General features: G+C 58.9%; 1 protein-coding gene across 1 annotated transcript; it reads right to left on the reverse strand.

Moving 5' to 3' along the window:
- Window positions 1–3,768: 3,768 nt before the first annotated feature.
- Window positions 3,769–10,527, reverse strand: SLC32A1 (solute carrier family 32 member 1). The gene is made up of 3 exons (XM_055723070.1): window positions 10,457–10,527; window positions 6,754–7,538; window positions 3,769–5,935 (listed from the first exon to the last, which is right to left on the reverse strand). The coding sequence occupies exons 2-3, from the start codon at window positions 7,129–7,131 to the stop codon at window positions 4,748–4,750; spliced, it is 1,566 nt and encodes a 521-aa protein (XP_055579045.1). The 5' UTR covers window positions 7,132–7,538; window positions 10,457–10,527; the 3' UTR covers window positions 3,769–4,747.
- Between the last annotated feature and the right edge of the window lie 693 nt (window positions 10,528–11,220).

Genomic DNA, 11,220 nt, shown 5'->3' on the forward strand with positions numbered 1-11,220 from the left:
AAGCTCCTCACCTGAAATACAAACTTCATGCATGGGAGGTATTTTCTGATTGTGCAGGAAGATTCCTTTTACCCTCAGAAGCCCTTTTGCACCTGCCCCTCTCGTGGGAGTTGACCATGATGTAGTTGGCTGATAGATCCCACAGCTCTGAGAAAACCTGAATGGCAGCACCATTCCTTGAGTGTTTGTCAAGCTACTGACCTCTTGCCATTGGCACATGCCTGTTCCAGCTAGGCCTGTGAATCCCAAAGCAGAGAAAGAAAAAGGACCACTGCACAAGGAGGCCATTAAGAAAGCAAAAGTGTGAGCTGAGGCAGGATTTGAATACACAGATGGGTACAAAGATGTATAAAATCAGATGATGGAGAACACTGGTGCCCCCATCAAAATAAGCGTTTTCTGAAACAGTCTGGAATATGTGGTTTGGAGCATCCAAGGTTCGTGAGGCCACGACAGCCAGCTGCCACTGCAGCCAAGGTCTCCAGCTCCGTGTGTGTGGGGAGACGGCAGAGCCATACCTGCCCCGCAGTGAGCTCCAGCACCAGTGGCAGCGCGCAGAGAGGAGCAGGCTCAGCCCTCACCTTGCTCCAGCTCCCACCCACAGTCCCACCAGGTGGCATGGCCGTGCAGATGTGTGAGGGTAACAGAGGTTTGATATCACGCTCATGTCTCAGGGAACAAATGCAAATAGAGGTCCCTATTGTACTTCAGGAACCATAAAGACACAGAGGGAGAAATAAATAGATTCCCTGCTAGCGCAGAGAGGGCCTTTGTTTGTCTCATTTTCAGAATCAGAAGGTTTAGAGGATTGCTGCAGCACATGACCAGAAGCTACGAAGCTGCAGACAAAAGGCATTTGGAACAGAGATCAGACTTTGCCATCATGCTGGCTTTTCAGATTCCTGCTTTGTCCAAGTTAAACCTGCTGCTATTTTGGGGTTTCTTTTGCTCACTCCACTGCATCCCCTACGTTAAAGGCTGCACATCTCCCACAACACTGCGTTCACATACACTTTCACTCACATCAGCACAGCATCAGAATGTCTGCTGCGGCAGGTTGGAGGGGGCTGCCTGTATTTCAAGCCCAAGTCACGAGGGTTGCACCCACAGCCTCACTCATTGCAGCCATGGACAAGTTTAGAGGACAAAGCCTCAGCTTATCGCTCTGGCCTGCTGAGCAGGCTCATTTCGCAAGCTCGTCGCACGTCAGCCACGAGCGTGCGTCGACACCCAGCAGAAACACGGAGGAAAGTGCTTGAGCAGAACTGACAGCGAGACAAAGCCTGCCGGGGCTCTCTGGATAATTGCTGGCTTTACCGCAGCTGAAAACTACAGTGAGCCAGACGCTGAGATGCCCTGTCATCCCTGGGACCCACGCAGCCTCTGCCAGGCATCACGCGGGAGGCAGAAATGCCTCGCAGAGTCCCTCCAGCCGGGCGGTATCTGCTCCCTGGGGCGCAGGGGCCTGGGGGGGCTGTGCCTGGGCAGGACCTAGGGGTTGAGCTGCCCTTGCAGGGGCTGGGGGACTTTCTGCTCGTGCTCCACTGTTCTGCTCCCTGAGGGATAGGAGCAAGGAGCCCTCAGCTGCCCTGAATTTCCCCACCGTCACAAAAAAGGCACAACTCATCTTACAACCCCAAATACACTCCAAGACGGAGCCATTTCTGTTTCCAAGGGGGGGGGGGGGGAAAGCGCTGAATTAGATTGAAAACCTCTATAAAGTTAAAGCTTCATAGAATGGTTTCCATCCTCATGTACCCTGAAGCGGAGAACCTTTGACCTCTGAAAAACACAAAGACACAGGACAGGTTAGTGTGTGAGCGCCCAGCAGCCCCGCACGGGCCACTGCCCGCAAGGAGAGGCGAGTAAGCTGTGCAGCCGCTGCAGCATGGCAGCTGTCCTGGCTGCATCCCTCCGCTCCCTGCGGTCCCAGGGGAACACGGGGAGACAAGCACCCCAAAACCACCACGCACACAGCCGATGCCAACGACAGATGTGCAGAGGAGCATGTTAACCTGCCAGAGCTCCTCAGCTCTCCACATCCAAGATCCGAGGGGTTAGCTCAGCCCTGCTGCTGATGGTTCCGACCAGAAGATGGGCTGGTTCTCCCATGCCCGTCCCCTGTCAGCACCCCAGGGAGAAACCGCAGTTGGAGCGGAACGTTCCCGGCAGGAGCCGCACCAGCCGGCGCCTGTGAAGGGGGAGCGGCTCGCCCAGACCCTCCGGCCGGGCTCGGTGCCCGCACCCCGCCGGGCCGCGCCGTCGGGCGAGGGCGCTGCGCCGCCGGGCTGCGGGCGGGGGGAGCCCCGGGGCGGGCTGGGGGAGACCCCCGGGGCGGGCAGGGGGAGCCCTGGGCTGTGAGCAGGGGGGAGAGCCGGGGCGAGCAGGGGGGAGCCCCGGGAGTGGGGCAGGGGGAGACCGGGGAGACCTCCGAGGGCGGGCAGAGGGAGCCCCGGGGGTGGGCAGGGGGAGAGCCCCGGGGGTGGGCAGGGGGAGACCCCCGGGGGCGGGCAGGGGGAGCCCCGGGGAGGGCAGGGGGTGCCCCGGGCTCTGAGCAGGGGGGAGCCCCGGGGGCAAGCAGGGGGAGACCCCCGCGGCGGGCAGTGGGACCTCTGGGGAGGGCAGGGGGAGCCCCGGGGGCGGGCAGGGGGAAACCCCCGGGGAGGGCAGGGGAAGCCCCGGGGACGGGTAATCACGGATCAGCTGCGTCGGGATGGGGCGGAGGGTGAGGAGCGGATGAGAAAGATGAGGATGGGGATGAGGTTGAGAATGGTGATGGGACACAGCTGGACACCCCCAGGAAAGGGGGCCAGCAAGGAGGGAAACGTGGCTACTCCGGGGGCCAGGCGCCCCACCGCGAGGCCCCCACACACCCCCACGGTGCCACACATCCCTGTCCCCACGCGGAATAACCCCCCCAGCTGCCCTGCGCTTGCCTTTCGGAGGCTGCCCGCGAAACGGCCCGAAACGCTGGTTTTCCCGGGAAGGAACATCACCCCGTCCTGCCCGCAGCCCCGTTCCCCGGCTTGTGCCACCGCCCGCACCCCGGTACCGCATTGCGGAGCTGCCCGCTGCCGTCGGGGACAGCTCGGACCGGGCGGGGGGGACCCCAGCCGCCACCCGGGGCTTGACACCATTTGGGGGGTAAACGGAGCCCTACGGGGACCCCCCTCTGCTGTGCCCAGGCTGCGGGGATGCTGCCCGTGGGTCCCGTCCATCCTCATCCCCACTGTGCGGCGGCAACGGGCGGACAACGAATTAGCTGTTGCGGGTTTTAAATCGCTGTAAATCGAGGTGTTTTCGGGAATGGGTGCGGAGCGGGGGTCAGCAGGCAGGGCAGGGCAGAGTTTGGTTCAATCGGGGGTACCCCCAGCCCATTATTTCGTTTATTTCCCTCCTCCACTGCATTTGCTTGTTTGTGAGGCTGGGGGTTTTTTTCCCCCTCCTTCACAAGAGCAAAAATCTCGGGGTACATCTGCAAATTCCATCCAACCCCAGAGTCTGAGCACTACGGGGTAAAGCAAAACTGAGGGGGTGGGGTGGGGTGTGAAAGCAGCCCCTTTCCCCAGCTGTAGGATGGCCCCTTCTTGAAATACGTGTCCTACTTCTTGAAAACAGTTTAATCCCACCGTCGGTGACAACCCAGCACTGCCTCTCCGTTACCACCGAGGATGTGCGGTACCCCCTGACACAAGTGGGCACAGGCAGGATGAACCCTCTGCCCCTGCCCTGCTCCTCCAAGCCCCCCCACAAACCAGGCCAGCCTCATCGACTATGTTTTCTCTTTATTGTTCGATATATTTATGTACCACATTATATGTTAAAGATAGATTATTTTTTTTTTCTGATATACATTTTTCATCTTATTTACCACAATGACACCACACGTACATTGGAAACAGCTCCACGGATCTGGTAGATTGCACAGAATGAATTGTGTCGTAGTTTTGTTCCTGTATCCTGAACAACGTCAAATCCAACAATATATTATTTTTTTTTAAAACTTTCCATAATTTAGAAATAACAATTGTTAAAATAAAACAAAACAAAAGTCACCGAGAAGCAGACTCCGGGTCTGTGATTTCAGCCAGAGGCAAAACATTGTAACCGATGGGAAGCACGGTTCCTCGGTGTGAATTCGGATGGAAGAATTAAGCAGTCCTGACATCTATGTGACTACGGTGTAAACATTGCAGGTAACTGGCATTGCTGGTCATCAGCCGCTGCTTGGACTTGTTGGGCTGGTCATACAATCTAGGTCTCATCTACATCCATCTCACGTAGCGTAAACTGAAGGTCCTTGCTCCCAGCACCCACGGCTGGTTTGCTTCCCTCTGTGAGCGCAGTAACACAATCCCACAGGATCGGCACCTGTGTTTCAGCTCCTGAAACACTGAATTGCATATCTGTAAGGAGTATTGAAAACTGCAACTGTTTCCCAACAGGTCATTTGTGGGGGGGCAAGCCTCAGGCAACGAGTGAGGAGATAAAGGTGGGGCACTGGATAATTCCTTCAAAAAATTCTAAACAACAAAAAAATATATTTAGATTTTAGCTTATTTAAAAAGAGAGCAGGGCACACACTTTCATCTCTTGTTATTTCCTTTAATTTTCAGATTCTATGACGTAGAATTTGTTGGATGCACGTAACGAAAATAATGACTCTTTCCATTAAAAGGATGCAGAATTATTTGGCTATGCGGATGTTTGATGCAATTCTCTTACTGCAGCTGACTCTGGCCCCTCCTTAGTCTTCAGCATTGGTTCTGAAGGCCTCTATGAGGCCTTCTAAAGAGTGGATGAACCCAGAGACACTGCAGATACCACCTATAACGAAAATGGCGACATCAAAGAAGACATGGTGCCATAAGAGCTTCCGCCACAAGAGTTTGAGGTGGAAAAGACTGGGGAGCAGGAAACAGAGCCCTGCGCCTGTGAGGCTCCCAGTAAGACCCATCAGGAGGGCAAAATGTGGGACATAGATAGCCATGAGCAGGGTGAAAACTACCAGGGCACATCTGAGGGTGAGTCCCCAGGACTTGAGCCGCCCATCACCCCCGTAGCAGTTGGGGAAGAACGCCCTGTTTCCATCTTGGAAAAGGGACCGCTCCAGGACTTCCACAGCCGCAAAGAACGGCAAGGGGTACGAGAGCAAGGCTTTGGCCACGAGGAAAATGTTGACTACTGCCCTAATGGTGGGTGGCAGGTTGTCTGTAATGACTTCCTTGGTGTCATCAGCCCAGGTCAGATAGGCGACCAAGGCAAAGAGTCCCTTAAGGATGCAAGCTGCTATGTGAGTCCAGTTCATCATGCAATGGAACTCCTTGGGGTTCTGCATGTTCCCCTCCAAGGAAGGCAGAAAGATCTGAGAGGTGTAGCTGAAGACAATGATGCCAATGGAGATGGGAAACTTCTTTACATCAATGTAAAACTTGACTTTGTCCCAGGCCCAGTCACGTGCCCTGGAGAGGCAGTAGGCGATCACCAAGATGTTGATCACAAAGTGGGCTAATGTGCAGAGCAAGCTGAACTTGGAGACTGCCTTGAGGTTCTTCAAGAACGCACAAGGCAGGAGCACTGCCGTGGCAATGATGGACCACGACTTCTGGGAGACGGGCAGGTTGGGGAAGCTGTTGTACATCAGGTTCCCACTGACCACCACATAGAGGATGCAGGTCATGACCAATTCAATGATCTGAGCCACGTTCACAATTCTGCCTCCGAGAGTGGGGAAGCGGGGCGCACAGCACGCGTTCGCTATGTCCACGTAGGAGTCTCTCACCCTGACTATCTCCCCATCCTCATTCTCTTCATAAAGACAGGCAATAAGGATTTTCCCAGTGTAGCAGCAAACCACTGCAGCGAAAATTATTAAAAAGAGTCCTAGGTATCCACCATGAAGGATGGCATAGGGCAGGCCCAGAACAAACATCCCCTAGAAAGAGACAAAATGGAAACCGTGTTGCTCGTCTCACAGAGGGGACCAGGCAGGCGCCGGTACCCGGGCACACGCAGTCGCACAGTTGCAGTCACATGCACGCTCGCTGTCTCGCTTGCACACCATCACACCCACGCAATCGGTCACACAGTCACACCACGCAGTCATGGTCACACACAATTACAGCTCCCCCCCCCTCGTCTCTGATGTACCACCCCCCCCCCCCATCACACCCACACACTCACGCACACCCACATCATGTCACCCTGAGCACCCACAGCAAGCCAGCACAGTCTCAGCACCCGGGCTTTGCCCCTAACCTCTCTGTCCGCAGCCCCTCTCAGTGCACCGAGACCCCCACAGCCAGGGGACCCCCGCAGGGGTCAGACCAGGCCCACCCCGGCACAAGCCCACCACCGGCCTGGGGTCCCCTCGGGGTCCACCCTCGCCCCTGACCCATGTGCTGGGGCAGCCTGCTGGCCCGGCCCTGTGGGAAGGTGCAGAGGGATGGGGATGGGGCCTGGTGGCCCCCCCAGCTCCATGCCATACTCTGGGGGAGGGAGGCAAAGCAGAGATCCAGGGCTGGACTTTTTCCCTTTCCATTTTTGTATAATTCTTTCTTTTTCTCTTCCCCACCCCACCCCCACCCCCCTTTGCCCTCTATCTTTTCCCCCTATTTTTTCTTTCTTTTTTTCCCCCTTTTTCCCGAAGCGAGTTTGCAGCCAGCCTGGGGCTGCCGGGCCAGCGGGCGCGGGGTGGGCGCGTGGCGGGGAGCGGGGTGCGCTCCCCGGTGCCCGACACGACGGCAGTCGTACCTGGATGGCGTTGGTGACATTCCAGCCCGCCTCCCAGGCCGTGATCTTGGGCTTGCCCTGCCCGGAGAGCTCGGAGCAGACCCCCGCCTCTTTGGAGGCGGAGGGCGGCAGCGGGCCGGTGCCGTCCCGCTGGTAGTGGATGTCCCCTTCCAGGGGCGTCTCGCCGCCCTCCTCGCCGCCCTCGGACTTGAGGATATCCATCTGCAGCCCCTGCCGGTGCTCCATGTCCAGGTCGTCGCAGTGGGCGAACCCCACCGCCTCCTCGTCGGTGGCCGCCTGGAAGCCCATCCTCGCAAACATGCCGCTCATCTTCGCCTGGGACTTGTTGGACACCGAGGTGGCCACGTTGGAAAGCTTGCTGCGGAGAAGGGTGGCCATGGTGGCTGCCCGGGGAGCTCCGCTGCTCGGGGACCCGCGGCGATGGAGAGACCCGACGGGGCGGGGGGGCGGCGGGGCGGCGGACGGGAGCTCGGCGCCCGGCGAGGGGCAGCGGCCGCTGCGGGGGGCTGCTCCGAGCCGCTACCTCCGCGTCCCGGCGCAGTGCGAGCGGCTCCGCGCCGGGGGGCCCAGGGGCATGACACCGCTGCGGGGAGGTGCGGGCCCGCACGCCCCGCCGCCCGCTCCGTCCGCTGCGCGCTGCTCCGCGCCGCTCCGCCGGCCCCCGCGGCGGGATCGGGGGGCGAGCCGGGCGGGGATGGGGGGTTGTCACCAGCCGGCGGCTGTCACCAAGCGGGCAGCGCAAGCCCCTGGCAGAGCGCGCCGCGTCTCCATCGCAGTGCGCCCACCTCGCGGAGAGAAGAGGGAGAGGGGGGAGAATTGCTGCATTTCTGGGGGAGGTACCAGCCTCCCCGGCCAAGCCCAGCCCCCCCGCCCCCGCCCCACCCCCGCCCGCCGGGCCCCGCCGGCAGCGCCGCAGCGCGGACCCCCCCCCTGCTCCGCAGCCCCTGCGCTGCCCGCGCTGCCCCACACCCGCGCCGCGGACCCCCGCCCGCCGGCCCCTTCCCCAGGGCGAAACAAAAGAGCCCCATCGAAGAGGCGGACAAACGGCTGTCGAGGGGCTCTTAACGGAATTTCCCCTCTCGCACCCCCCACCCCTCCTTTTGCTTTTTTCTCCCCTCAGAAACGTGCGGCCCCTTCGGGGGCTGGGGACAGCAGTGGGGGCAGCGCACCCTGCGGCAGCCCCCGCGCAGGAACAAGGGTTTAGCGGGGCGACAACGACCCCCACCAGCTGTTTGCTCCCAACCCAGCGTGGAAGGGGGGTCCCCGCTCCCGGCCGGGGCTCGCAGCCGGCGGCAGCGCCTCTGCCCCGGGGGCCGCTCCGCCACCGCGCTGCAGCGGGGCGCCCGCCTGGGATTTCTCCTCTTGGTCCCCACCACCTCATGTAGCAATTCCGCTTTCTTCTAAAAAAGAAAAAGTCGGTATTTTCATTTTGCTTCTAACTTATTTGTAATTAAAGAGCCTTACGATTTTATTTTTTTCTTTATTAAAAGTATTTGCCAGGTGAGCAGCCAACATAGCAAACAACGGCAACAAGACATCCCTGTGTCCTGTGCTGTGGCCCAGACAATGCGGGGTGGCAGGGGGAGCACTGGGATTTTGGGGTGCTCTGTGTGGGAGCACGTCCGCTCTGCTGCTTTGAAATCGTTGGAATCGTCGTTTTATTAAAAAAAAAAAAAAAAAAAAAAAGAAAAAGAAAAAAAATATTTTCCCTGAAAGGGGGGTGGCGAGGAAATCTGTGTTTCGTTTGCTGCTTTGGAAGGTAAAAAAAAGAATATTTTTTTTACTACAGACGGGTGGAGAAGCCAGTGCTGAATTATTTCCTAATATCGCTGTGAGTGAGTGGGGAGGGAACGCTCGGGCTGCGGTTGCGGGTGGGATGCGACACCCAGCAGAGGTGGGGAATGACCCCCCGGCTCCTAGAAAAAAAACCTTAAACACATTTTTTTTTTTCCCCCTGTTAGAATCCGAAAGGAATTTGGGTGCAAAGTGACTGAAATGCGAAAAAAACCCCAACCCAAAACAAAACAAAACAAAAAATACCCCCGGTGAGGGCTTTCCCCCTAACGGGGTCTCTCGGCCGCTGCTCCCGGCGCGGCGGGGGCTGCTGCAGCAGACAGCCCCCCAAAATGGGGGGGGGGGGGGGGTGTTCTAGCAACCTTTCCCGTGCGAGGGAGGCAGGCGGCTGAGCGAGGCTGTCCTTGGCTTTGCGGGGGAATTATTACATGTCACTGCACAAATGGGTCGAGAAAGCCAAGCGGGGCAGCCGCCGGCCTGGGGTTCGCCACGACCCGTGCGCCCGGGGCGCCGGCCCGGTGGGCTTCACCGGGGCAATGCAAACCAACGGGCGGGGGGCGCGGGGGGCCGGGCCGCTGCCGCTGCCGCCTCTGCACGGTGCTGGAAAACGATGGACACCTCGGGGGACGGGGTTAAGTCAACGATTTCTGTTTTGGGGTTTTTTTTCTTTTTTTTTTTTTTTAAGCCTAAGACAAGTTCATTGTGAAAGAAGACGCGAAGGAAAGCTATTTCTGGAGGCTGCAGGGGGCATCAAGGAAGAAGGAACGAAAATTCACCCAAACCGCTGTCTGGTGCGTGAATATTTCTCAAATTCGCCCTGACACATCCCCTCCCCTGCCCCGACCCCTCCGCCGGGGCACCGCGCCGCACCTCCCCAGCACCCCTCGGTGCCGGGAGGGGCAGGGGGTCCCAGACACCGGCATCACGCCGAGGGTGGAGGAGGCTCATTGAGCATCCAGAGTGTTAGGGAAGTGCCGGGCTCGGGAGAAATCATAAGAAAAAAATTTACAAACAAGCCAAATTTAAACAAAACAAAAAAACCCCACCCAAACCCAACCCAAACAAATAAACAAAAAAACCCCCAACCCACCAGAAACCCAACACAAAACCAAACCAACCAACCAAAAAAAAAACCAACTAAAACCCACAGGGAGCTGGAAAAGCAGCCCCGGCTGGGGGGGCCGGCGTGGAGCCGTGCCCCGAAGCTGGGGGTCCCCTGCGTGGGCCGTGGGACCCTCCGTCCCCGCCCGCGGCCTCGGACCGTTTCTCGGGGTGTGTGTGTGGGGGTGCGTGTGTGCTCTGCGGGCAGGGGATCTTTTTTTTCTTCTGCTGCATGCTGCAACGGACCCTCCTGGCCGGAGGGACCCCCGCCCTGACGTCCCCGGCACAGCCCCAGCTGCCCTCCGAGCCTTGGCGCACCCCGAGGCGGGTAGGACACCGCGGGGTGCGGGGGATGCGCGGGGATGCCGTGGGGATGCTGAGGGGTCCAGAGACAGCAGGGAATCCGAGGGATGGAGGAGCTGGGGGGTGCCGGGGGTGTCTCTGTGCCCACTCGGTTAATACCACAGCTGGTTTTAACGGCGGGGGGCTGAGCCCGCCCCCGCCGCGTCCCCCCGCGCTGGTGGGGCGCAGGTCGGGGCTGCCCCCGGCAGCACCCTGCCTGGCTGCAGACACCCCCCGGGGACCCTCTGCCCCCGCTCGCTCCTGCCCCGTTTCTAGAGAAGGGAGAAAAAGACTTTCTGCAGCAGCTGCTGGAAAAAAAAAGACGCCCTGAACTTCTACCGACGGCTAAAACCGGGGGTAAAGCATACAGAAAGGGGGACGGGGGGTGCGGAGGATAGAAGAAAGAGGCAGAGAAAGAGAGGAAAGCGCACCCCGGGGAGGTGGAGAGGAGGGTCGGGGCAGTTACCTCTGCTGCTCTCCCCATCGCCGCCCGCAGCGCGCCGCTCCGCCGGGGAGAGAGTGGGGGGTGATGGTGGGGTGGGGGGGTGGGTGGATGGAGGCAGCCGCGTCACTCCTGGGCTCCCCCTAACTCCTAATTAACCCAAGCAGGATAACGGTGCCAAACCTTATCCAAAGGTTAGCGGCTCTCCGGGAGGCGTTTCAGCTGTAAATCATTCCACGTGAAGCTAAAGAGGAGAGAGCCAGCCTGCAAACGAGCCATAGCCCTCCCCTCTGCCATGGGCTGATCTTTCTGGCACTAACTGCTTTCTTTGCAGCCACTCCTGGGCTGGGCTGAGGGTCTCCTCCCCACCCTGTTCCTGCGGGGAACAGCTTGCCCAGACCCCCTCCATCCTTCCCAGTCACTGGCAGATCCAGCCAGAGGAGCAACTGCCTTATCTCCACAGAACAGGCTCAGGGGGGAGGAAGGATTGTGGCTGGGTCTTCTGATTAATAGACTGTGGGAAAAGAACTATTCATGCTCAAAAATCATGTAAGGAAAGCAAGAAAGGCCAGCCCCGGGTGGGTTGTCTTTCTGTATACAGCCCTCAGCACAGGCCCTCTCCCAGCTACTGGGCAGCACTGTGCCACGGCAGTTGCATGAAGGTGTGACTATTTGGGAGCGGGACAAGCATCACTCCTAGTTCACTGCTCAGTCAGGCTCCCAAACCCCAAAGGATTTGGTTCTCATGGGCTTCAGTGGGCTGTGAACTGCCTCAAAGACGCTATGCT

Source organism: Falco cherrug, chromosome 10 (assembly GCF_023634085.1).
Source record: "Falco cherrug isolate bFalChe1 chromosome 10, bFalChe1.pri, whole genome shotgun sequence".
In the NCBI taxonomy this organism is placed as follows: domain Eukaryota; kingdom Metazoa; phylum Chordata; class Aves; order Falconiformes; family Falconidae; genus Falco; species Falco cherrug.